This window comes from Hypanus sabinus, chromosome 22 (assembly GCF_030144855.1).
Source record: "Hypanus sabinus isolate sHypSab1 chromosome 22, sHypSab1.hap1, whole genome shotgun sequence".
NCBI classification, from domain to species: Eukaryota; Metazoa; Chordata; class Chondrichthyes; order Myliobatiformes; family Dasyatidae; genus Hypanus; species Hypanus sabinus.
In genome coordinates, this window is record NC_082727.1 from 46598816 (window position 1) to 46626349 (window position 27534).

General features: G+C 39.3%; 1 protein-coding gene across 2 annotated transcripts in view; it reads right to left on the reverse strand.

Annotated features, from left to right (window-relative positions):
- tcerg1l (transcription elongation regulator 1 like) overlaps positions 1 to 27534 on the reverse strand; it is a 578623-nt gene that overhangs the window by 477327 nt on the left and 73762 nt on the right. For both annotated transcript variants that reach the window (XM_059947663.1, XM_059947664.1), the window contains exon 5: positions 19057 to 19200. In XM_059947663.1, coding sequence (XP_059803646.1) covers positions 19057 to 19200 — 144 coding nt within the window. The remainder of the gene's footprint in view (positions 1 to 19056; positions 19201 to 27534) is intronic.

Consider the following 27534-nt stretch of genomic DNA (forward strand, 5'->3'; position numbering starts at 1 on the left):
TTTTTCAGTATTTAATGGCATAGCCTGAGTAATAGTGTATTTTCCCTCCAATCACTAATTTAAGTCATTTCAAGCAATGTTTATAGTTACAGGTGACCAGTTGCTCCATTGAGCATGTGTAGCTCCTAGGATATTGTGGTCAACCTATGAACAGCACACACAAAAACTCCAATGAAAACCTTTTACTTCATGTTGAACGAGAATGTTGGCAACCCTGCTGGTGATAGACAACAAGCTGTGTGATTCAACTGAGAGAATATGATGGAAAAAAAAATCCATACAAGCTGCTGCACTTTTCACGGCAAGTAGTAAAGGACGAGGAACATGGACAGAAGAATTCACAGTGCATGTAAAACTGGCTGCGGCAGATGAACTTGAGCAGATGAAAGTAAAAAAAAATGTTATTATACGCCACTGCTCACAAGGGGACAGAATTGCACCACAACCATAAAACTCTCAAATGAAACCCTGGAGAATGCATTAGGTGCACTACAAGCACATTGCAATCCTCCTAAAATGAAAGTCATTGGTTACTTATACAATAGCAGAAGCAGGGAAAATGCTTTGATACTTCCTTGATGGACGCAAGACTGTTAGGAAGTAATTTCAATTTCACACATTCGAAGAACTCACTCAACTCCATCGATTGGATTATTTGTGGGATCCTGGAGCTTGGCTGTGGGAATGACCATCCACGCGTGAGGCAGAGGAAAATGCAAAGGTGTATGCAGAACTGTACAGAGCTACACTAAAAATGCGAATGGCAAATATAAGGAAGTAGATATAGTGAGGGTCAAGGCAGGGAACAGAGAAAGTACTGACGAAGTTGCTTACTGCAGTTAACAAAAATAATGAGGAGAACAATACAAGCACTTGGAAAGGAACTATCTTGTGTATTTGTAAGTGTGTAATTTGGATTATTTTTTAAATACTGGACAAGATTGTGAAGTAAACCTCCATTGACAGGGTGAATTGAGCCATGCAGGAACAGAGAGACAGTAAGATTCAAAGTTACAATCACAGTTGAATACAATATAGCTGACATCAAAAGAGGTTAATTCTGTGGAAGGAAAACCAGCAGACATATCTAAACCAAGGTGTTCTTACAAGGAAATCTGATGGGATTCCACTGTGATTATAAGCAGAGGTCATAGATTAAGGGTGAAAGGTGAAAAGTTGTGGGGAAACTTCCTCACTCACAGTATGATGAGAGTGTGGAAGGAGCTGCCAGCATAAGTGGTGCATACAGTCCTTGATTTCAACATCTAAGAGAAGTTTGGATAGATTTAAGACGTAAGAGCAGAAGTAGGCCATCTGACCCATTGAGTCTGCTCCATCAGTCAATCATGGTTTATCTTTTTTTTCTATCTCCTCCTCAACCCCAGTTCCTGGCCTTCTCCCTGTAACCTTTGATGCCATGTTCAGTCAAGAACCCATCAATCTCTGCCTTAAGTACACCCAATGACCTGGCCTTCACAGGTGTGTGGATGGTTAGAGTATGAATCAGAATCAGAATTAGATTCATTATCAGCAGCCTGCGACTTGAAATTTGTTAACTTAGCAGCAGCAGTTCAATGCAATACTTAATCTAGCAGAGAGAAAAATAATAAATAAAACACAATAAATGAACAAGTAAATCAATTATGTATATTGAATATATTTTTAAAAAAACATGCAAAAACAGAAATACTGTATATAAAAAAAAGTGAGATAGTGTCCAAAGCTTCAATGTCCATTTAGGAATCGAATGGCAGAGGGGAAGAAGCTGTTGCTGAATTGCTGAGTGTGTGCCTTCAGGCTACTGTATCTCCTACCTGATGGTAACAGTGAGAAAAGGACATGCCCTGGGTGCTGGAGGTCCTTAATAATGGATGCTGCCTTTCTGAGACACTGCTCCTTAAAGATGTCCTGGGTACTTTTGTAGGCTAGTACCCAAGATGCTGACTAGATTTACAACCTTCTGTAGCTTCTTTCAGTCCTGCACAGTAGCCCTTCCATACCAGAGAGTGATACAGCCTGTCAGAATGCTCTCCACGGTATAACTATAGAAGTTTTTGAGTGTATCTGTTGACTTGCCAAATCTCTTCAAACTCCTAATAAAGTAGAGCCGCTGTCTTGCCTTCTTTATAACTACATCGATATGTTGGGACCAGGTTAGATCCTCAGAGATCTTGACACCCAGGAACTTGAAGCTGCTCACTCTCTCCAATTCTGATCCCTCTATGGGGATTGGTATGTATTCCCTTGCCTTACACTTCCTAAAGTCCACAATCAGCTCTTTCGTCTTACTGACGTTGAGTGCCAGGTTGTTGCAGTGGCATCACTCCAGTAGTTGGCATAGCTCTCTCCTGTACATCTTCTTGTTGCCACCTGAGATTCTATCAACAATGGTTGTATCATCAGCAAATTCGTATATGGTATTTGAACTATGCCTAGCCACACAGTCATGTGCTTATAGAGAGTAGAGCAGTGGGTTAAGCACACACCCCTGAGGTGCGCCAGTGCTGATCGTCAGTGAGGAGGATATGCTATTACCAATCTGCACAGACTGTGGTTTTTCAGTTAGGAAGTCAAGGATCCAATTACAGAGGGAGGTGCAGAGATCCAGCTTCTACAACTTCTCAATCAGGATAGTGGGAACGATGGTATTAAATGCTGAGCTATAGTCTATGAACAGCATCCTGACGTAGGAGAGATATGGTTCCGGTGCAGGTTTATAGGAATAAGCAGTTTAAATGGTTTCAGTATGGACTAGATGGGCTGAAGGGTCTGATTCAGTACTGTACTTCTCTGCTGACTCTATTCTGAAGCAAGACAAAATCCTTCACAAGATGGTAAAGTTGAAACTACATGCAATGACGTACAACAAGCTTTCACAGAAATCTTCCGTAAAGTCAGAGGACTAAGAAATCAAGAGAGATAACTTGCGAATTTCACACTACTCATAGAAGTAGTGCTGTGCAGTAGATGTGATTTACAAAGATATATCACAATGGGTTCATTCAACAGTTCAAAGTAAATTTATTATGAAACTACCCATATGTCACCATATACAACCTTGAGATTCAGTTTCTTGTGGGCATACTCAATAAATCTAGAGAATAATAACCATAACAGAATCAATGAAAGACTGCCAAACTTGGACATTCAACCAGAATGCAAAATACAACAAAATGCAAATGCAAAAAGAAAGAAATAATAATAATAAATAAGTAAACAATAAATATCGAGAGTATGAAATGAACGGTCCTTGAAAGTGAGTCCATTTCAATAATGGGTCAAGTGAAGTTGAGAGAAGTTATCACCTTTGGTTAAAGAGCCTGATGGTTATGGGCTAGTAATTGTTCCTGAGTCTAGTGATGTGAGTCCTTAGGGTCTTATACATTCTTCCTGGTGGCAGCAATGAGAAGAGAGCATGAACTGGGTGGTGGAGGCCTCTGATGATGGATGCTGCTTTCATAGAAACATAGAAAATAGGTGCAGGAGTAGGCCATTCAGCCCTTCAAGCCTGCACCGCCATTCAGTATGATCATGGCTGATCATCCAACTCAGAACCCCGTACCTGCTTTCTCTCCATACCCCCTAATCCATTTAGTCACAAGGGCCATATCTAACTTCCTCTTAAATATAGCCAATGAACCGGCCTCAATTGTTTCCTGTGGCAGAGAATTCCACAGATTCACCACTCTCTGTGTGAAGAAGGTTTTCCTCATCTCAGTCCTAAAAGGCTTCCCCTTTATCCTTAAACTGTGACCCCTCATTCTGGACTTCCCCAACATCAGAAACAATCTTCCTGCATCTAGCCTGTCCAATTCCTTTAGAATTTTATATGTATCATTAAGATCCCCCCTCAATCTTCTAAATTCCAGTGAGTATAAGCCTAGTCGATCCAATTTTTCTTCATATGAAAGTCCTGCCATCCCAGGAATCAATCTGGTGAACCTTCTCTGTACTCCCTCCATGGCAAGAATGTCGTTCCTCAGATTAGGGGACCAAAACTGCACACAATATTCTAGGTGCAGTCTCACCAAGGCCTTGTACAACTGCAGTAGAACCTCCCTGCTCCTGTACTCAAATCCTTTTGCTATGAATGCCAACAAATCATTTGCCTTTTTCACCGCCTGCTGTACCTGCATGCCCACCTTCAATGACTGGTGTACAATGACACCCAGGTCTCGTTGCATCTCCCCTTTTCCTAATTGGCCACCGTTCAGATAATAATCTGTTTTCCTGTTCTTGCAACCAAAGTGGATAACCTCACATTTATCCACATTAAATTGCATCTGCCATGAATTTGTCCACTCACTTAACCAATCCAAGTCACCCTGCATCCTCCTAGCATCCTCCTCACAGCTAACACTGCCGCCCAGCTTCGTGTCATCCACAAACTTGGAGATGCTGCATTTAATTCCCTTGTCTAAATCATTAATATATATTGTAAACAACTGGGGTCCCAGCACTGAGCCTTGCGGTACCCCACTAGTCACTGCCTGCCATTCTGAAAAGGTCCCGTTTACTCCCACTCTTTGCTTCCTGTCTGCCAACCAATTCTCTATCCATGTCAATACCATACCCCCAATACCATGTGCTTTAAGTTTGCGCCACTAATCTCCTGTGTGGGACCTTGTCAAAAGCCTTTTGAAAATCTAAATATACCACATCCACTGGCTCTCCCCTATCCACTCTACTAGTTACATCTTCAAAAAATTCTATAAGATTCGTCAGACATGATTTTCCTTTCACAAATCCATGCTGAGTTTGTCTGATGATTTCACCTCTTTCCAAATGTGCTATTATCATATCTTTGATTTTTTTTTCATTTTTTTTCATTTTCCCCACCACCGATGTCAGACTAACCGGTCTATAATTCCCCGGTTTCTCTCTCGCTCCTTTTTTAAAAAGTGGGGTTACATTAGCCACCCTCCAATCCTCAGGAACTAATCCAGAATCTAAGGAGTTTTGAAAAATTATCACTAATGCATCCACTATTTCTTGGGCTACTTCCTTAAGCACTCTGGGATGCAGACCATCTGGCCCTGGGGATTTATCTGCCTTTAATCCCTTCAATTTACCTAACACCATTTAGCTACTAACATGTATTTCCCTCAGTTCCTCCATCTCAATAGACCCTCGGTCCCTTACTATTTCCGGAAGATTATTTATGTCCTCCTTAGTGAAGACAGAACCAAAGTAGTTATTAAATTGGTCTGCAATGTCTTTGTTCCCTATGATCAATTCACCTATTTCTGACTGTAAAAGACCTACATTTGTCTTGACCAATCTTTTTCTTTTCACGTATCTATAAAAGCTTTTACAGTCAGTTTTTATGTTCCCTGCCAGCTTTCTCTCATAATCTTTTTTCCCTTTCCTAATTAAGCCCTATGTCCTCCTCTGCTGGTCTCTGAATTTCTCCCAGTCCTCAGGTGTGCCACTTTTTTTTTGCTAATTTATATGTTTCTTCTTTGGACTTGATACTATCCCTAATTTCCCTTGTCAGCCATGGGAGCACTACCTTCTCTGGTTTATTCTTTTGCCAAACTGGGACTAACAATTGTTGTAGTTCATCCATGCGATCTTTAAATGCTTGCCATTGCATATCCACTGTCAACCCTTTAAGTATCATTTGCCAGTCTATCTTAGCTAATTCATGTCTCATACCTTCAAAGTTACCCTTCTTTAAGTTTAGAACCTTTGTTTCTGAATTAACTATGTCACTCTCCATCTTAATGAAGAATTCCACCATATTATGGTCACTCTTACCCAAGGGGCCTCGCACGACAAGATTGCTAACTAACCCTTCCTCATTGCTCAATACCCAATCTAGGATGGCCTGCTCTCTAGTTGGTTCCTCGACATGTTGGTTCAGAAAACTATCCTGCATACATTCCAAGAAATCCTCTTCCCCAGCACCCTTACCAATTTGGTTCACCCAATCGATATGTAGATTGAAGTCACCCATTATAACTATTGTTCCTTTATTGCACGCATTTCTAATTTCCTGTTTAATGCCATCCCCACCCTCACTACTACTGTTAGGTGTCCTGTACACAACTCCCACCAGTGTTTTCTGCCCCTTAGTGTTATGCAGCTCTACCCATATCGATTCCACATCCTCCAGGTTAATGTTCTTCCTTACTGTTGCCACCTCTTTAAGAATTGTTTCTTGTGATTAATTACCTGGTGTAACAGAGTTCCAAGAAAGTGGCTGTTCAAAAAGCAGCAAATTTCAGGAAGCTGGCACCTTTGTTACTAGCTTTACCAATTATTTCTAACATCGTGGAGAATGAACAAGGGAGGTACTTTGGCAATAGAGCTGCCTAAGTTTCAACAGATTGGAACACAACTGTTTTCTCATTCCCTTGCAGAAACTCCAAAGAAAAGGAAGTAACTATCGACAGCCTAGATGTAGTAAAGCTGGGTCAATGCCATGATCAGCCTTCAAAGCTAACATATTCTCGAGTCAATAGGGAAGGTTAATATGTTAGTTTAAAAGACTACTACATTTCCATTCAACATCTGAATTCTTTAATTTTGCTTATAATATTTTAACACATTTGTGAATGCAACATTTATTTTGCAGCATCCAAGATGTACAACTTGTCACACTAGTCTTTTGTGTTCAGCCACATAATTAAAGGATGGCCTAAGGCAAGAATTTACCTCAAATACAGAGACACGAGTTTTAAAGCAGAGATGTAATGAATTTACAAAATTACTACGGTCATGACACAAATAGCTGATTAACAGAATTTGGATCCAAATAAATGGCTGCTTGAAATTTGCGTATGAGAGGATTACTGGCTTCCTGAGCTCATGCAGAGGCACATGTCATTATTATATTAATCTGCAATGCTCTCCCATAGTTTCAGTGGATTTCCTTATTGATATTGTATCCTGGATGGATGTCAAATAAAACTCGATATACAAAGTAACACAAACAAAATGCTGGAGAAACTCAGCAGGCCAGGCAGCACCTATGGAAAAGATCAAACAGTAGATGTTTGGGGCCAAGCTTCAAAGATTAAGGAATTATGTTTACTCCTCTTTTGCATGTAATGTTTAAGTGTCCTGTGCCAACATTCTTTCCACACTTGTATATAATGGTTCCCATGCATGAGGAACATGTGATATCTATGTAGATGATTTTTTCCACAAAAATACCCCACCCCGTATGTTTTTCACCTCAAAGTATTGTCATTACCTTGTCTGAAAAGACAGAAGGCTGGGAATAAACTATCAAAGAGGTGTTACGTTTCTTCACTGCTACATTGGGTACAATTGGCTTATCTTTATATGATCTTCAAACATGAGTCAGTGTTTCTATTTATGAGAGTCAATGTTACATACTGGTTCAGGTCACCCTTGGTAAAAATTCTATAACATTTCAAGGAAAGAAGAATTGCTAATGCATTCTGGAGGATATATTCTTAATGAGCCATTGTGTTTCTTGGATGACTCAATCAGACTCATGTCTCAATGATATTTCTATGCTTTCTCTCATTTTTGCTTTAACAGGGGCTTTATTGGCCTGGAACATTAACCCTTATTGAAAGACAACCTCTACAAACCATTTAATATATAGTTATACCCACTAATCTCAGGGCAGCAACTCACCCATTAACTGATCACTTTAGAAACAGTCCTTTACCCAGATGATTTATGGCATTTAACCAATGGGTACATTAGCAGAATCACTCTCCTCTGAGGAACCCACCGTGTGCAGAATTGTGAAGGAGTATGTCCCTCATTTCCAGAATAATTAGTGTTGTAAGAATAATGGGTAAATAAACTTGGGATTGTTTCTTCACCTTCAACAGCATTCAAGTGTTTTGTGTTACTGCTGCTGTGGGAATGTGTTATGTCAAGAACAAACTATTAAGGGAATAGTACAAACTGTTAAGGGAATAGTCAATAACTACTCTGGGTCTTCATGAGGATCTTCCAACTATTAAAGGATCCTTGACAGCATGGGCAGATTGAGCTTCCTTTATGCACTGAACAACATGGCATGATTCTGATATTAGCAAACTGCCCTTTGCTACTATGACCGCTAACTGGATGAACCCAGTCCAAATTTGTCATTAATATGATTTGTCCTGGAAAAGATATTAATTGTGATTTATTCCACTTTATATTCATTATTAATTGCTTAACACAGAGATAAAAAAGCTCTTTCTGATCTAATTTTCAGGCAAGTTCCTTTGCAACAATAACATATTCCTGAGATAGATAAGAATGAAATAAAAGAGGTAATGTTAATTAAAATCCAATTATGGCCAAAAATAGGAAATTTTAAGTGACTACAGTACTTACATAATTAAGAAATAATAAGGGAGTTGTAACTATATAAACTGGGGCAGGGAATGAAATACAATTTGTAAGCAATTTGCAGATGTGCAATCATACACTTAATACTTACGAAGAATTTCAATTATTCTTCAAGGGAATGGGAAGTTTGTTGAAAAGAGCAAGAACAATTTTTTGGGATATATCAAACGCTTAAGTTGTACATTCTATGTGTAGCAAGAGTGGATGCTAAACTGGAACTGATTCTGGATGATAAAGCAGAACAGGCATCTAATTTAGAAAACAGAAATACAATCAGTAATTATTGGCTATAATATAATTAATATATAAATATATGGTGTTGAATTTTGTGCCATAATTAGCAAGCATTGCTAACTGTGCAGGGATTGATCTCCAACTAATTAATGTGTAAAAAGACATGTTAATCATCGGAGTATTGAAGACAGATATTTGATTATAGTATGAATAAAGCAGGGAGTAAACATATTCATAACAGAAGTTGTACTTACCATGGTTAAAAAGAATAGCTAAAGTAAATACAGATATTTAATGTAAAGTATTTTATCAATACAAGGAGCAATTGAGATAATTAACAAGAATTTAGAAAAAAGCACACAGAACTCTGTAAAAGAGATGTGGCGCAGAAAAAGCAAACCATTGCACTTATAGAAAATGAGGTAATTTTATTTATTTATTGAGATGCAGTGTAAAATAGGCCTTTCTAGCCTTTCGAGCCATGTTGCCCAACCAGCAATCCCTGGATTTAATCCTAATTTACAATGATCAATTACCCTAGCAACTAGTACATCTTTGGACTGTGAGGAAACCGGAGCACCCCAAAGAAATCCATGTGGTAATGGGGAGAACCAACTCCTTGAATTGAGCCCACATTACATGTACTGTAAAGCAGTGTGCTAACCACTACACTGTTGTGATGCCCATTTTCTTGCGTTTGCTATGGGATGCATCAGCTCACTTGCAAACAGTGCATATCAGAGCATCTGGTAGTTTGGAGCACTGTTTATGAGCACAAAAAAAAACACAGGAAAAGAGACAACTGAATATCCACCGGAAAAGTACACACCAGAAAGGTCATAACATGAAGCAGAATATTGACAGAAGCAGTGACACTTTTGAGCTCACTGTTGCAGCTGGTGCTCACTCAAGCTTTCATGGATGAATGCTCTTAAGTACACGTTTAAATGGATTATCAAAGCTTACAAATTAACAGTTTGTTGAATTCTGATGGCTGCAAATATGCAGTGCAGCATGCAAGAAAATAGGTACAAAAATAATCAAATCCCCAAGGAGAAACCTGCCCCCAGAATCAGGAGCAGGAATTGTTTGGGATCCATGGGCGCCAATAATCCGGTAAATTTTATAGCGATTCCGGATGAGACATAACTGCTAAGAGACCAGTGATGGGAGATTCTTTCAGAAATTGCCTATTAACACAAAAGTAATATTTGGGTAAAGAGAAAACTCTGAAAGCATCACTTGTAATAATACCATCATTCCAATACCATCAATACCAAAAAGTTTTGAAAACTTGAAGAAAAAGCCTTGAATCAATCTCACTCTCAAAAAGATTTGACATTTTATAGTTAATGCTCCTGCTGATTTCTCTCATTCACAGCTTCCTTTTGGGTTTATGATATTCCATCTTTCTCTAAAAATTGTCAGTTCTAATTAATTGTAAATAATTCATATTTTTGGTCTTGATTATTTATATTTTTCAAGATTTTATAAATCCTGATAAATTGATGTCTGTATAATTTATTCAGGTTCTTAACAATTTATGTGCTTAATTTTCCTCTCTGCTATTCTCTTGCTGTTTTAATGCTTCTTTGGTTCGACAGTAGCAGAAGGAGTGAGAGATATTACTTCCCTGAGGAAATGTAGCACCAATCCATTGATTTGCAGAAAAGGACCAATTTCTAGGTTTGTTATTGGCAGGGGACCTTATCCGTGCGGTGAACAGATCAAGAAATTGCAAGTGTACTACCCATAATTTTACATCAATTCCTTTTTATTAGACCACAGACTGTAAAGCTGTGATTTTCCAATAAGCCCCAAAAGTAACAAGTCTGATAGCAGAATCCTTGCAATTTACTCCAATTATTTTTAATTCCATTTTGATATTAACTATGAATTCCTTTTCTACCTCATTAACCTGATAGTTTCATGTGATTTTCTTGTTAATTCTATTTTCAAGTAGGTAATCTAACTGTGATCTGCAGGGCATTTTGGCTGAGAGCAATTTAAAAGAAAACAATATCTACTCATTAACAACACAGTTTGTCTTCAAAGAAAAGGAAAAGTATCCCCTGACTTTTTTCTTTCAATATCTAAGAGTCAGGTTTCCACTAACTCAGTAACACACACATAATCATGACAGACTCATCCAAAAATACCATAAAAGATCATTTAGTTCTAAATGAGAGCATTTACCCCTCTTTTACCTTAGCATTTTATACAAGGATGCATAAAGCATTTGATGTTGGTGACAAACCAATAGTCCCTTCTTAGGACCAACTTCAGTTTAACTATGATATACTTCTCTAATTTATTCTTAGCAACCATCATATGAACTGGTTGAATTTCAAACTTTCAATGATTCAATCACTATTAACTGCACTAATTATATGGATGAGTATTTAGCTTTCATTACTTGCACTTGGTGAAAATTCACTTTTAGGATTCATGTTAATGACAATCCATGCCAGGCTAAAAGCTAACCCCACCAGGCCAGCAGTACCGTCCCTCCTGCTCTCAAACGTCCGTTCTATCAACAACAAGCTGGATGAGCTGCATCTGCTGAGAGAAACATGGAAGGAGTTTAAAGACTGTTGTGTGTATGTTCTCACGGAATCATGGCTCCACAACAAAATAACGGACTCGGCGATACAGCTAGAGGGAATGGCATCATTTCATGTGTACAGAGAGGCAGCTATCTCCAGTAAGAGCCGGGGAGGGGATCTGTGTATCTACATCAATAAAAACTGGTGTGCGAACGCAACAGTAGCTGCCAAACACTGCTCACCTCTGGCTGAATTTCTCATTGTGAAATGCCGGCCGAGGGAATTCACCAACATGTTTGTAGCAGCTGTTTACGTAGCTCCCCATGCAAATGCTAAGGCTAATACTAACGAAGCACTGGGAGGCCTACATGAAGCCATCAGTGAGCTACTGACTACACATCTGGACAGCTTTGTGGTGATTGCTGGGGACTTTAACCACACCAGCTTAAAGACTGTGTTCCCCAAATTCCTGCAATATGTGGATTTCAAAACCAGGGAGACGACACACTGGACTTGGTTTATACCAACACCCCACAGGCATACAAAGCAGCCCCCCACCCCCATCTTGGCCACTCTGACCACACATCTGTCATGTTAACACCAGCATATAAACCACTGCTTAAACGTGTGAGAGCAGAGAAAAGACAGATAAGGATCTGGCCAAAAGGAGCAGCCTCAGCACTACAAGACTGTTTTTTGCACACAGACTGGGACATATTCAAGACAGCAGCCTCCTATGATGACCATACAGACATTGAGAAGTACGCGGAGGCAGTAATCAGCTACATCGCCAAATGCACGGGGGATGTCACTGTGATGAAAACCTTCACCGCACGTGGTTATAAAAAGCCATGGATGACAACAGAGGTGCGTTCACTACTGAAGGCCCATGACACAGCCTACAGATCGGGGGACAGGAGTGTGCTTCGCTCAGCCAAGTCTGCGCTTTCACTAGGGATCAGGAAAGTGAAAAGGGCCTACATGGGCAAAATACATGGGCACTTCTGTGACACAGGTGACACCAGACGGATGTGGCAGGGAATTCAAGCTCTGACAGACTACAAGATCAGGCAGAAAACTGATTACAGCAACGCCTCTCTTCCGGACAGGCTCAACAATTTCTTTGCACGTTTTGAAGCATCAAACACTACAGCAAGGGGGAGAGCCAGTCCCTTCTTACCATCTGACCAGCCGGCTCCAATCATTGATTCAGAGCAAACACGGAGGACCCTTGCCAGGGTCAACTCACGAAAAGCGGGATGTCCCGACAACATCCCTGGACGTGTGCTCAAGGTATGTGCTGATGTATTAGCAGATGTCCTGACAAACATTTTCAACATCTCCCTTAGTCAAGCCATTGTCCCCAGATGCTTCAAAACCTCCACAATCAACCCTGCAGCAAAGAAATTAGTTGTAGCCTGTCTGATTGATTACCGTCCCGTCGCCCTGACCCCCATAGTGATGAAATGTTTTGAATGGCTTGTCAAGCCTCAAATCACAGCCAGCCTCCCCTCATCGCTGGATCCTCTGCTTATCATCCAAATCGCTCCACGGAGGACACAATATCCACCACACTGCACACAGTTCTCTCTCACTTGGACAATAAAGATACTTATGCCAGAATCCTGTACATTGATTTCAGTTCAGCGTTCAATACTATCATACCGCAGAGACTAGTGGAGAAACTGTCGTTGCTTGGCCTTAACACTGCCATGTGTCACTGGATTCTGGATTTCTTGTCAGAGAGACTACAGTCAGTCCGTGTTGGCAGGAACATCTCTGACTCCATCACACTGAGCACTGGATCCCCACAAGGCTGTGTGCTCAGCCCGCTGCTGTTTACACTGCTAACACGTGACTGTGCAGTCAGATTCAAGGGGAACCTGATCATTAAGTTTGCTGATGATACCACAGTGGTGGGGCTCATCAGCAAAAATGATGAAACAATGTACAGGGAGGAGGTCAAACACCCAGAGAACTGGTACAGTGACAACAACTTGATGCTTAATGTCTCCAAAACCAAGGAGATGATCATCAATTTTAGACGGTCTCAGCCTGAGCACACACCCCTCAGCATCAGCGGCTCCACAGTGGAGAGAATGGAAAACATCAAGTTCCTTGGGGTGCAGATCTTGGACAATCTCATCTGGTCCAGGAACACCACTGGAATTGTGAAACGGGCCCAGCAGAGATTGCACTTTCTGACGAAACTTAAACAAGCATCACTCCCCACTAACATCTTAACTACATTCTACAGAAGTGTGGTTGAGAGTGCGCTGACTTTTGCATCACAACCTGGTACTCCAGCTGCAGTGCTGCTGACAAAAAAGCCTTGCAGAGGGTGGTTAGGGGAGCAGAGAAGGTTATTGGGGTCTCCCTACCTTCAGTCCAAGACCTCTTTCAGAGTTGATGCCTCCAGAAGACACGGTACATCATTAAAGACCCCTCACATCCTCTCCATGAACTGTTTGTTCTTCTGCCATCAGGCAAACATTACAGGAGCATCAAAACAAAAACCACAAGGTTACTAAACAGCTTCCTCCCACAGGCAGTCAGACTGCTAAATAGCTGCTCTACCTGACTCTGCTTTGGACACTTTTAACTTGTACTAGACACTTATAACTTGATTTTAACCAACATATGGGTGTTTTGTTCTACTATATATTGTTGTGTTTACTATTTATTGTTGTGTTTGTTATGTTATGATTGCATTTGTCCCTGGGAAAAGCTGTCTCATTCTGCTCTGCAGAGCTGATGTATGGTTGGAATGACAATAAAGTTTTTGAATCTCGAATCTTGAACAATAAAAGAGCTATAAAATTAATACTAGAATTGTTTCCTCAGGCAATTACTTGTTCATATCAATGGAATATGAAGTAAGGAATGAAATGATCTATGCCAGCCCCAACATTTCTATGAAATGATTCACCCCCATCATTATGCAGCATGTAGGATGCGATCATAGTCTTATGACCATGATTGTTCTTTACAACTTTTCTATAGAAGTGGTTTGCCATTGCCTTTTTCTGGGCAACGTCCTTACAAAACGGTGACCCCAGCCATTATGAACATTCTACAGAGAATGACTGCCTAGCATCAGTGGTCACATAAGCAGGATTTTTGATGTGCACCAGCTGCTCATATAACTATACACCATTTGCTCCCATGGCCTGATCCCGGTGGGGGGGGGGGGGGGCGGGGTTAAGCAGATACTACACCTTGCCAAGAGTAGCCTGCAGGCCAGCAGATGGAAGAAGCGACTTACAGCTCCATTGGAAGAAACGCATCTCCACCCGCCCACCTATTTGAAATTGGAATAAAGTAAAAGTAATAAAGTATTTGGAGAAGGAGGTCTGAGGATCAGAACAGGAGTGCTGTGGGAGCCATTTTGATTTTTTTCTTCTCATCGGGGTTAAGAGAGGTGGGATTGCACAGGCGCATGACGTCGGGCAGTGAAGCGCAGAAGATTTAAAAGGAACACAGCCTTATACAGCGGGCAGTGTCGTTTGCGGGAAAGGAAAGGAAAGGTTGAAAGGAAAGGTTAAAAGTTTGACAGAGCCATAGTTTTCAAGGGAAATTGGAAACTTGGTTCGGAAAAAGAGAGAGATCTACAATAAATATAGGCAGCATAGAGTAAGTGAAGTGCTCGAGGAATATAAAGAATCTTAAGAAAGAAATTAGAAAAGCTAAAAGAAGATATGAGGTTGCTTTGGTAAGTAAGGTGAAAATAAATCCAAAGGGTTTCTACAGTTATATTAATAGCAAAAGGATAGTGAGGGATAAAATTGGTCCCTTAGAGAATCAGAGTGCACAGCTATGTGTGGAGCCAAAAGAGATGGGGGAGATTTTCAACAATTTATTTACTTTGCTATTCACTAAGGAGAAGGATATTGAATTGTGTAAGGTAAGGGAAACAAATAGGGTAGTTATGGAAACTATGATGATTAAACAAGAGGAAATTCTGGTGCTATTAAAGAATATAAAAGTGGATAAGTCTCCGGATCCTGACAGGATATTTCCTAGGATCTTGAGGGAAGTTAGTGTTGAAATAGCAGGGGCTCTGACAGAAATATTTCAAATATCATTAGAAACGGAGATGGTGCTGGAGGATTGGCGTATTGCTCATGTGGTTCCATTGTTTAAAAAGGGTTCTAAGAATAAACCTAGCAATTATCGGCCTGTAAGTTTGACGTCAGTGGCGGTAAATTAATGGAAAGTATTCTTAGAGATGGTATATATAATTATCTGGATATTCAGGGTCTGATTAGGAATGGTCAACATGAATTTGTGCATGGAAGGTCATGCTTGATAAATCTTATTGAATTTTTTGACGAGGGTAAAGCAGTAGATGTTGTCTATATGGACTTCAGTAAGGCCTTTGACAAGGTTCCACATGGAAGGCTAGTTAGGAAGGTTCAATCGTTAGGTATTCATATTGTAGTAGTAAAATGGATTCAACAGTGGCTGGATGGGAGATGCCAGAGAGTAGTGGTAGATAACTGTTTGTCAGGTTGGAGGCCGGTGACTAGTGGTGTGCCTCAGGGATTTGTACTGGGTTCAATGTTGTTTGTCATATACATTAATGATCTGGATGATGGGGTGGTAAATTGGATTAGTAAGTATGCAGATGATACTAAGATAGGTGGCATTGTGGATAATGAAGTAGATTTTCAAAGCTTGCAGAGAGATTTAGGCCAGTTAAAAGAATGGGCTAAAAGATGGCAGATGGAGTTTAATGCCAGTAAGTGTGAGGTGCTACATTTTGGTAGGAATAATCAAAATAGGACATACATGGTAAATGGTAGGGCATTGAAGAATGCAGTAGAACAGAGTGATCTAGGAATAATGGTGCATAGTTCCCTGAAGGTGGAATCTCATCTGGATAGGGTGGTGAAGAAAGCTTTTGGTATGCTGGCCTTTATAAATCAGAGCATTGAGTATAGGAGTTGGGATGTAATGTTAAAATTGTACAAGGCATTGGTGAGGCCAAATTTGGAGAATTGTATACAGTTCTGGTCACCGAATTATAGGAAAGATATCAACAAAATAGAGAGAGTACAGAGGAGATTTACTAGAATGTTACTTGGGTTTCAGCACCTAAGTTACAGAGAACGGTTGAACAAATTAGGTCTTTATTCTTTGGAGCATAGAAGGTTGAGGGGGGACTTGATAGAGGTACTTAAAATTATGAGGGGGATAGAAAGAGTTGACGTGAATAGGCTTTTTCCATTGGGAGTAGGGGAGATTCAAACAAGAGGACATGAGTTGAGAGTTAGGGGGCAAAAGTTTAGGGTAGCACAAGGGGGAACTTCTTTACTCAGAGAGTGGTACCTGTGTGGAACGAGCTTCCAGTAGAAGTGGTAGAGGCAAGTTCGATATTGTCATTTTTTAAAACAATTGGATAGGTATATGGACAGGAAGGGAATGGAAGGTTATGGGCTGAGTGCAGGTCAGTGGGACTAGGTAAGAGAAAGCGTTTGCCATGGACTAGAAGAACCGAGATGGCCTGCTTCCGTGCTGTAATTGTTAAATGGCTGTATGGTTACATAAAATTGCAACTTTGTTTGGGGGTTCTAAATAAATGGTTGTCAAATTAAGCCAATGAAAAGGCAAATTAATCATTCAATACCGACACCTATGTCAAACCAACTTGTTATCCCCTTCTGCAATACTTGAAATTTCCTTCCACCATTTGCAGCAGTCGAAATCATACTATTCAGCTTGCTATTCTTAAATCACATGCAGAGATTACATTACCTAAGTCTTTTTCCCACCAATTGCAAACAATGGAAGTTGTTATTCAGCCTTTCAAGTTATTATTCACATTTCTTCAACTACTTTTCATAGTATTCACTAAAAAGTACACAAAAATATGAGCTACAATACAATGAGACAAAGTCCCCAGACAAACCTTTGCTTTAATGAGTAGTATTATTTGAACACCAACATCTCACATTAGCTTAGATACATCATGTTTCTTCTGTGAAGTTGAGTTCAAATAATAAAGATATACATTTTGATTTTTAGAGCCCTGAAACTAAGCATTACGTAGGTGAAGGCTACAGTCAAAGAATTTAAAAGGACTTCAGCCAAATAGTTTGGCAGTTAGTGTTAATGCCTCATAAATGCAAAGACATGTTCTCAGTCTGATTTGCCTTAAATTTACACTCTTTTCAAGGTGCTCAAGTTTCCTCCCACATTTCAAAGACGTGATTTTTTCTAGTTTATTTAACTTCTGTAAATTACCCAATGGTGTGCAAGTGACAGGTAAATCAGAGCTATGTTGTCAGCTTTGTTGGGTTACAGTAAAGCAAGTAGGGTTCAGGATTGTTGAGAATGCTCCATAGCTGATATAGATTGCTGTCCAAGTTGCATGCCATCTTGGACAATGACTCCCATCCACTCCATAATGTACTGGTTAGGCACAGAAGTACATTCAGCCAGAGACTCATTCCACCAAGATGTAGCACTGAGCGTCATAGGAAGTCATTCCTACCTGTGGCCATCAAACTTTACAACTCCTCCCTTGGAGTGTCGACACCCTGTGCCAATAGGCTGGTCCTGGACTTATTTCCACTTGGCATGATTAAATTATTATTTAATTATTTATGGTTTTATATTGCTATATTTCTTCACTATTCTTCATTGGTGCAGCTGTAACGAAACCCAATTTCCCTTGGGATCAATAAAGTATGTCTGTCTGTCTGTCTGTTACCTGTGCCTCCTTCTAAAGAGATAGGATATGCATTCAAATTTCTTTTCAACAATTTGAATTGACAATCAACCAGGGCTAATCTCCACCATGGAAATTTTACAGCCATAATCACCCACAGTTCTCAACAACTGAGCACCAAAGCCACGAAAACCAAATTCTTCCCCAATGGCTTCTTCATCTACACAACATTGGCAAACAGTACTCAGTGTAGATCAAGCATTAACTAAGGGCTCTTCTGAACCAATCCAGAACTAAACAATCATTATTTTAGTAATTATTCTTTCTACTCCCACTGTAAACATGATCCATAAAATGCCTTAGTACTTTATAACATATTGCAGAAATTATATAATTAGGCACATAAAAAGATAGTAAAAACAACTGGAACATATATTAGGTGAATTGTTCATTTGCATTCATATTTTAATTGGTATATGATCTTTAAACTATCTAAAATGAGACAAATTACCTTCTATATACTTAACATACAAGTGCCAATTGTGCTGTGGTTAAGTAAGTTCTTAAAATAAAGAAAACAATAAAGTAGGCTTGCATTAAGATCATAATTATTCCTCTTCAAACTTTGGTACAATTGCTTTGTTTTCTTAAGTTCACAACAGCTCGTTTTTACCTCAAATCTCCAATCAGCAGGTTCAAGTTCATTGCAATACTTGTTAAGTAGTATAGAGAAGATATGACACAGACAGAATGGTATACAAAGGTGGAAATCACAGAAAAATTTTGTGAGAAATGTTATATAGTCAAGAGATTGCCCAGTTTCTGATCCATACAAATTGATGAGCATGAAAGAAAGCAACACTATCCAAATTGTTCAATAGGACAATAAATAAAACTATGGGTGCACAAGCCAATGAGGGATTTCTCACATTGCAAACAAAATGTAGTACAATACAGACAACCAATATTTAATGTACAGATTAAGGACCGAGACATCACTTCAGATCATTGCTCGATGCAGCACAACAGAATTGAAACTGACAAGTAATTTTGATTTTCCATTTAGCCTTTTTCTTAAAATATCTTGAAAGTCTATAAATTAGCTATATTTCTCATAGTCATCAATTCTAAATTATAAAGACAATTAGATTAAAATTGTGAATTTCTAAATATGTCAATACTCAGTTGATCAGTTTTCACAGACTTGGGTTTATTCTGCCCTCTCACCACTAATGCTAATCAAGCTTAACAGGACACAAGCTGAAGATCACTTACCAATACTTCGATCCCTTGCATTAAACTCAGCAACACTTTTGACGTCACAGTTTGTAGGTTGGCCATAATTTCGTTTACCCAAATCTCTCTGGAGACAATAAATCTGTCTGAGCAATTGAGTGCTCGGGTGACTGGAGGATGTCACTAAATTAAATGGAAAGAAATAGGTGTCTAGATGAATGAAGAATGAATAGAAACGATTTAATTCAGTAAGTAAAAGACATTGCAACAGAGCACCATTTTGTAACTAAGTTACATCATTATAGATGAACAAAAAACAACTATACAAGAAACAACTAACACCAGTTATTAAACTCCCTGTCTGGGCAGTTATGAAGTAAATGGAAGAGCAGAATGTGTTAGGTAGTAAATTTTGAAATCCAACAAACCTGATGTGAATAAGGTTTCTACATGTTTGGGCAGTTTCAATTCAGCTTCTTAAAGGTAGAAATTCACAAATTTCACGGGACTTACTTTTCCAAAAATACAATTGCTTGACAAACTGAATACTGTAACTTCTCAGCATCAAATTAGAATCCCAAAATGTGTTACAGGAGCTCATTCAAGATTAGTACTGAAATGAATGAGTCAAGTCTTTCACATGCCCAATCTCTCAGCATTCACAACTGCCATATCAACGGTTCCTTAAAGTAACTGCTGGAGACCACTTTCAAAATCCGAGTCAACTGCAGTTTCATACTAACCCATTAGATTTAAACCATTATGTTTTCCAGTGAATTAGGGATATAGTATTTTAAAATAATTGTATTATGCAAAAATTTTTAGAACAGTTTTATGATATTGACTTGGCCATTGTTTCAAATGTCACGGGCGACTTAATCCTGTAGATATATCAAAGCATACCATTTTTGATCTGACTTAAACCATTCAGTACTTTATTACAACTTAGGATGTAACGGGCTTGTCCACTGCCTTGTAGCATAAGCTAAATTTTCATGCTTTTGCATATGCCCATCCAACTTTAACAGAGGTGACAGAACACAGCACTTGGTGAAATGAGGTCGTATCTGGAACACTGAGCTCCTTGTTTTCACTGCATATGGATGAACTGAATAACAGATATGTTCCGTAGAACAACAACTTGGAAAAAAAAATGTTTCCATGGTTTCAAGAAGAGATGGATGAATAAAATAAATTTTCAGCAGAAAATAATATCACTGGTTTGCGATCTGCATGTTTGCAACAGACTTTATAAGAATAGATCAACATCAGGAGATGGCAGGATTATAAAGAGTTAGTCACATTAACTGCCTCCCCACTCTCTGGTTTCTGCAAGATGAGTGGCATTAAAATTATTGTCTCAGCACATAACCGGCTACATTATAGGATTCTGAAAAATTGATGGTAGAAATTGCGGAGGCCGTCAAAATTACACTTCAGGTCTCTGAGTATAAATGAGTGCTGAAGGACTGGAGCGTGTCCAATGCTTTACCCATCTCAAAAGAAAAAATGGAGAAATAATTAATCTAGATAATTACATGTCACTTAGCTCAACATCTGCGGCGAGGAAGATTTTAGACTGCTTAATTGAGGATAAAGCTGCCACATATTTAAATAAGGAGAAAATAGTTTAAATAAGAGAAAATAGTTACAGGTACCTAGATCCAAAAGATACAATCAAGGTTTAAATATTCCATAGAAATATTTTAGAGAGGTAAAGGACAACAATATATGGGGGTAAAAGGTGATTGCAGAAAGTACAGATTTAATACTTTATGCAACAGCATAAGTGTGATTTATAATTGGCAGGAGAATAGTCAAGTTTCTCAGGCCAGTTAGAAGTAGTTGGTACTGGTCGATCCATGTGACAGGAGGATACAGCTATTCAATGGGAGAAGGAATGGCTGGTATCAAAATTTACAGGCAATACCAAAAAGATATTGTTAATTCCTCTGAAAGGTAAAGGAAAGTAAAGTGAGATTCATAAAATGGAATGCTGGTTTAAAATGGCAGTAGAAACTCAAAATAACGGAGGCAATGCATCAAAATGTAAAAGTGATATCTGAATGAAAGTAGGCTGAGTAGTGTAAAAACACAAGCATACTTGGAAGAACTTGTGAACGAACTATTAATAGCAGCACCTCAGGCTATGGAAAATTAACATAATCCTGGTCTTCATCTGAAGAGATAGATTTGGCTCCATGCATTAAATGCAAGATGTAGCAGTCTACGTGTTTGAATTCATTGCAGAAACAGAGAACAATGCAAATGCTAATACTTAGCAAATTCTGTACATGACTAATAACTACCTTTGACAAGAGCTAAGGGAGAATGAAAAATCTTGAATTAGATCACTCAATACAGTCGGTCCTCCTTATCCGCGGGTTCCGCATGCGCGGATTCAACCAACCGCAGATCGGGAAAACCCGGAAGTTCTCTCTCCAGCACTCATTGAGCATGTACAGACTATTTTTTCTTGTCATTATTCCCTAAACAATACAGTATAACAACTGTTTACATAGCAATTACATCGTATTAGGTATTAAAAGTAATCTAGAGATGATTTAAAAGTATAGGCAGTTCCCAGGTTATGAATGAGTTCTGTTCCTGAGTCTGTCTTCAAGTCGGATTTGAAGTCAGAACAGGTATATCCTGTGTTATTTAGTGTCAGTTAGTAAAACGTTTTTCTTAGTATACAGTATATATTTTACCTTTCTATGCGTATAAAACACTTAAGAAACATACGTATTTCAATAATTTAACCACTGCGTTGCTTAGTAATAATTGTAGCTTTCATCAGGGAACGGCCTTTCACATGCTCCATTAAGATTGTTCCGATCGTTGACCGACTGTAGCCTAACACTTTTCCAATGACTGATGGCGTTTCACCTCTTTCTGATCACTTTATTACTTCCACCTTATTTTCAATTGTGATCGTGATTATTTTTGTGAACAGAAACACTGCAGATTCAGAGCTGCACCAGGGCCGAAAGTCCACCACACTGAAACAGGTTAAATAAAGTCCGGGTTTCCGCTGGGTCCTAAACACCACCGCACTGAGACAGGTTAATTGAGGGACTTGAGCATCCGCGATTTTTGGTATCTGCGGGGGAGTCCCAGAACCAATCCCCCATGGATAAGTTTTGCATTCCACCTCCAGAAAGGATCACTCACAGTGATGTTACTGAGAAAATGAAAATAAAAGCTGCATTAAATGTCCTATTTCTATTTGTTTAAACTTCGATCACAGTAATAAAAAAAATTAGATTGTGGTATGGATTCATTCAGCCTATCCTATTGGTGTCAGCCCAAAAAAAGTCAGCATGGGGTTGCTCCCGGTTACCAGCTCTTGGTCTTTAATTCTGTAGTTACAATTTTAAAATGAGGATAATGGTCCTGCCTCCATCACCATTGTTGCCAGTGAATTCAAGATGACATTAATCGCACTCTAACCCTTCGAACAATTAACTTGAATAGGTTATCTGTTTATTAACCTTTTTATCAAAAGTCCCATATTCTTCATATCTACTGTACAGGTTAAGTTGAAAGATGAACAAGGGAATTAAGTGAAAATGGATGATAAGGAGGAGGAAGGAGATTGTCACCACTGTCATCAAGTAATTGTGCTATAAGCACAATAGTGCTGACAGTAATGAGGAAGAAAACAATGATCTGAATTTAACTGACTTCCACAGTCTGTACTTGTATCATTAGTTACAGAGATTAGGAAGAGGCCCTGCTCTAATATAGGCTATAAGATTCAGTGTTAAAATATGTGCATGATTTCGATCAGTTAGATATCTATAAAACCAGTTAGTGAAAGTTTGGGCAAAAATATTCAAATGCATGTGAATATCTAATACCACAATATACAGCATCTTGATAATTGACACACATTGAAGATGCATTCCATCAGAGTTTATTCAAGACTTTTAAAAACATTGCTGAGCTAATTCCCCTTCCGTTCCAATCCTGATGAAGGGCCTTTGTCTGAAATGTCAACTGTTTACTCCCCTGCCTGACTGGATGAGTTCCTCCAGCATTTTGTGTGTGAGACTCAACAATCTCAGCTTCTGCAGAATCTCCTATGTGTTGAGATAGCATACCTTGCACTTCTCCCATCTTGTAGGAAACACGTACGTTCGAATGCTGTTCATAGACTTCAATTTAGCATTCAACACATTCATCCCTCAGAAAGTGATTGGAAAGCTGAGCCTACTGGGCCAGAACACCTCCCTCTGCAACTGGATACTAGACTTCCTGACTGGGAGACCTCAGTCAGTCTAGATCGGAGGCAGCACCTCCAACACCATCACGGGGGCCCCCAGGGCTGTGTGCTCAGTCCACTGCTGTTCACTCTTTTGACCCACGGACTGTACTGCAACATACAACTCGAACCACATCATCAAGTTCGCCAATGACATGACCGTGGTGGGTCTCATCAGCAAGAACAAGAAGTCAGCTTACAGAGAGGAGGTGCAGTAGCTAACGGACTGGTGCAGAGCCAACAACCTGTCTCTGAATGTGAACAAGGCAAAAGAGATGGTTGTTGACTTCAGGAGGGCACGGAGCGACCACTCCCCACTGAACATCGACAGCTCCTCGGTAGAGATAAGTAAGAGCACCAAATTTCTTGGTGTTCACCTGGCGGAGAATCTCACCTGGTCCCTCAACACCAGCTCCATAGCAAAGAAAGCCCAGCAGCACCTCTGCTTACTGCGAAGGCTGAGGAAAGTCCATCTCCCACCCCCCATCCTCATCATATTTTACAGGGGTTGTATAGAGAGCATCCTGAGCAGCTGCATCACTGCCTGGCTTGGAAATTTCACCATCTTGGATCGCAAGACCCTGCTGCGGATAGTGAGGTCAGCTGAGAAGATCATCAAGGTCTCTCTTCCTGCCATTACAGACATTTACACTACACGCTGCATCAGCATAGCAAACAGCATTATGAAGAACCCCATGCACCCCTCATACAAACTCTTCTCCCTCCTACCACCTGGGAAAAGGCACCGAAGCACTTGGGCTCTCACGACTAGACTATGTAGCAGTTTCTACCCCCAAGCTCTCAGACTCCTCAATACCCAGAGCCTGGACTGACACCAACTTACTGCCCTTTACTGTGCTTGTTGTGTTGTTTATTATTTATTGTAATGCCTGCACTGTTTTGTGCACTTTATGTCTACAGTCCTGGGTAGGTCTGTAGTCTAATGTAGTTTTTTTTTCTGTGTTGTTTTTACGTAGTTCACTGTAGTTTTTGTAATGTTTAATGTAGCACCATGGTCCTGAAAAACATAGTCTCGTTTTTACTGTGTACTGTACCAGCTGTTATGGTCAAAATGACGATAAAAAGTGACTTGACTTGACTTGTAGGACTTCTCAAACAACTAGACTGAAGATTTCCCCCCTCACCAGGACTTATATTATTCACCTATGTGTACAATATGTTATTAAGTATTGTTTACCTCTCCAGAATTGGGAGTTAGAAGTCTCATTCTAAACAAGATAACTCTTTCTAACATAGCACTTACGAGTCTCAGTGTGAAATCTTCACTCTAGCTGGTTGAAAGTCCCAGAGCTGTTCACACAGATCCCAGGTTCTTCAGAAGCAAAGTTCAGATACTCTGAGACCTAATACCATCCAAATGACAATGAATCAGAAGCATTTGTATGTGTAACGAATGAAAAGTACTCTTCATCCATTATTGTCAAAATCCAGGCCAATATTATGAATGTGGTGATCTCCATCTACAAAGATCATACCTTATGTGTTTTTTTCTGTCAGTCTCTTTGATCTCATTGACAGTGTCTCTTTCACTGCTGCACACTTATATCACTACTTCGACCTGATAGGAATTAAATTAATAAAGATATTATTTTGGCCAATTGACTAAGCAGATTAATTGTGCCCGCACAATGCAGTATGCACGAAGGATGCCACCTCACTAAGGAATTCTAAGGTGAAGGGTGGTTACAGAACTAATGTTGTCCAATTCAAATCCTCTGAAAGGAAGTGCATTCAAGAAGGATCAAGGCTATGTATAGACTAAGTGTTCAATTTTAAGACATATATCAACCTTGAATATGAACGAATAGAGTTATTTCGATTCATATACTTGTAGGGTAATGTAATTGGGAGAAACGTACATAATTCATAGCCACCAACATTGAGTTGGGGTTCCATTTTAAGAGGCTGGTCTTACATGATGATATTATTACATAAAAAGATTGTTAGCGCAATCTCTGAAGATTATTGATAATGGCTGGGTTCACCCACCTTGTAAAGACACTGCTTCGAAGGTGGAAATCACAAACCACTTCTGTAGAATTTGCCAAGAACAATAAGGGTCACAGACCACGATCGCCATGTCATATGAGATGGCACATAATGATAACTTGCAAAAATTGTACCATTGATCTTCACTTTAATGGGCTTGGTGACACCTTCATATGAAACCTTAAACGATTATTGTGAATTCATTTACCATTCATTTAAAAATGGTTTCCATCATCTTTGATATAAAACATTGCAATAAATCTAATGAATTTTGACCATAAATTTACCAAATCCATTCTGTGATGAATGCATTTTTTAAAAAATCATGAAACATGCATACGGTTATTAATATCAAGCTACTTTTGTGTTCTATACTGAATCCGGCAACACAGTAGAGGTGCTAACTCAGCTCTTGTGGCTCATGTTCATCTCTGCTGCTGTCTGTGTAGAGTTTGCAGGTCTTCCCTATGACCAAGCAGGTTTCCATGTGTACCCTAGTTCCTCCCACAGTCAAGAGACGAGTAGAGTGGTGGGTAAATTGTCCCTATTATGTTGAATTAAAGGTAGAATCTGAGGGGAGTTCAGGGAAAGATGGAACAAATAAAATGCGATTAGTGTATGATTAGAGCAGATAGGGGCTTGATGGTCTACATAGGCAGTGTGTCAAAGTGCCTGTTTCCAGACTGCAATTATTTGTTTTTTAGAAAAATACAGATTTGTATTCCCTTAATTGTTCAATACAGTAATTTTTAGCCATTGTTTTTAAAGCCAAGGTTACACTATGAGAAATACCAATTTGGACAAGGATTTCTAGCATTTCAGATTTTTCAGGAGCAGATGAGGGTTTTGCTACACTTAGGGCTCATTCTCAAAATTTACATTCTTCACTTCTTTTGTCAAAAATAATTTTAGAAAACAATCAAGCACATGCTGATGACAACTGATGACATTAGGTTTTAGATTTTTGGAAACATACTGGTATGTACTGAGAAATTGTGGATATTCCACATGACCAAAGTGTAGGAACTGTATTTGGACAACTGAGTCCTGGTACACATAAAGTACACCTCTGGTTCTTTGCAGTAGTCTAAATAACAATCATGATCACATGATAAGGCATAAGTAAATGATTACTTATTTTATTGATTTGGGTATTCCAAATTTAATTTACTGAAAAATAGGTGGCACTGTTATCTACAAAAACCCTTTGGGAATTAAGCCCAGAAACAAACTTGATGGCCATCACCTTTTTATGACCCTGTTTATCCTCTCCAAGACTGTAGACACAACTAGTCATGCTGCAATTTACTACCCAGTAATTAATAGCTCTTTGAACTTCTGTAATCTGTATATTCAAAGTATTTCCAACAGGGAGCTCACAATGTAAAGGTATTTGGGTAGGGAATTGTGGTTTTGCGAGCCAGTGATGAAGGAACTGCAATATGCTTCCAAAGCAGGATAGTGTTTGAGTTGGAGGACAACTTACAGGTTGTGCTGCTCCTATGTGCCTGCTTCCCTTGTCTCTTCTGCAAGCTCTGTCAAAACTATCTGTCCAACCTCCCGTAGTAGAGGACCACAATTCTCTCCAGCAAGATTTAACCCATCATCTTAGAACTTTGTTAGAGACTTATACTTAATACCTGTTCTAGGCCCTTCCCGGCCATAAATAAGCTTCTGAAGATTTTATCAAAACAGCAATTGCAAAAAAATTATATTAAATAATATTAACAACTCACAGTGAAGTCCTTTGAACAAAACTATTTGTGCATATAATAATATTTTGTGTGTTTGCCAAGCGAAGTTAACATTATTGAGAATCATTTTAGAACACTTGAAACACAGCATTTCGCAACTAAATCCTAAAAGGCATATGAATGTATGCCAGACCTGGAGTGTAGCACCTGCCATTATGTTACTCAATGCTATTCCACATACACCTGTCTGGCAATTCTCATGAACAGATGTCAGTACAGGCGAATGTCCAGAAAGATGTCATGTGCACATCAACATCTGTTCAAGGATACTTGTGGTTGACATGAACCATGCTAATTGTCCATCTAGTGAAAATTAAGCCCTATTATTCTCAAATTGTCTTAAAAACCTATAATAACAGCTACTTATTATTATCAACCTATATCCTTCCACTTAGCATATATGCACCTACAGGGCAACTAATGCTTGCTCATACACATATGAAAAACACAATTGCTCTAACAGTCAGCTGTACAGTATTACATTAC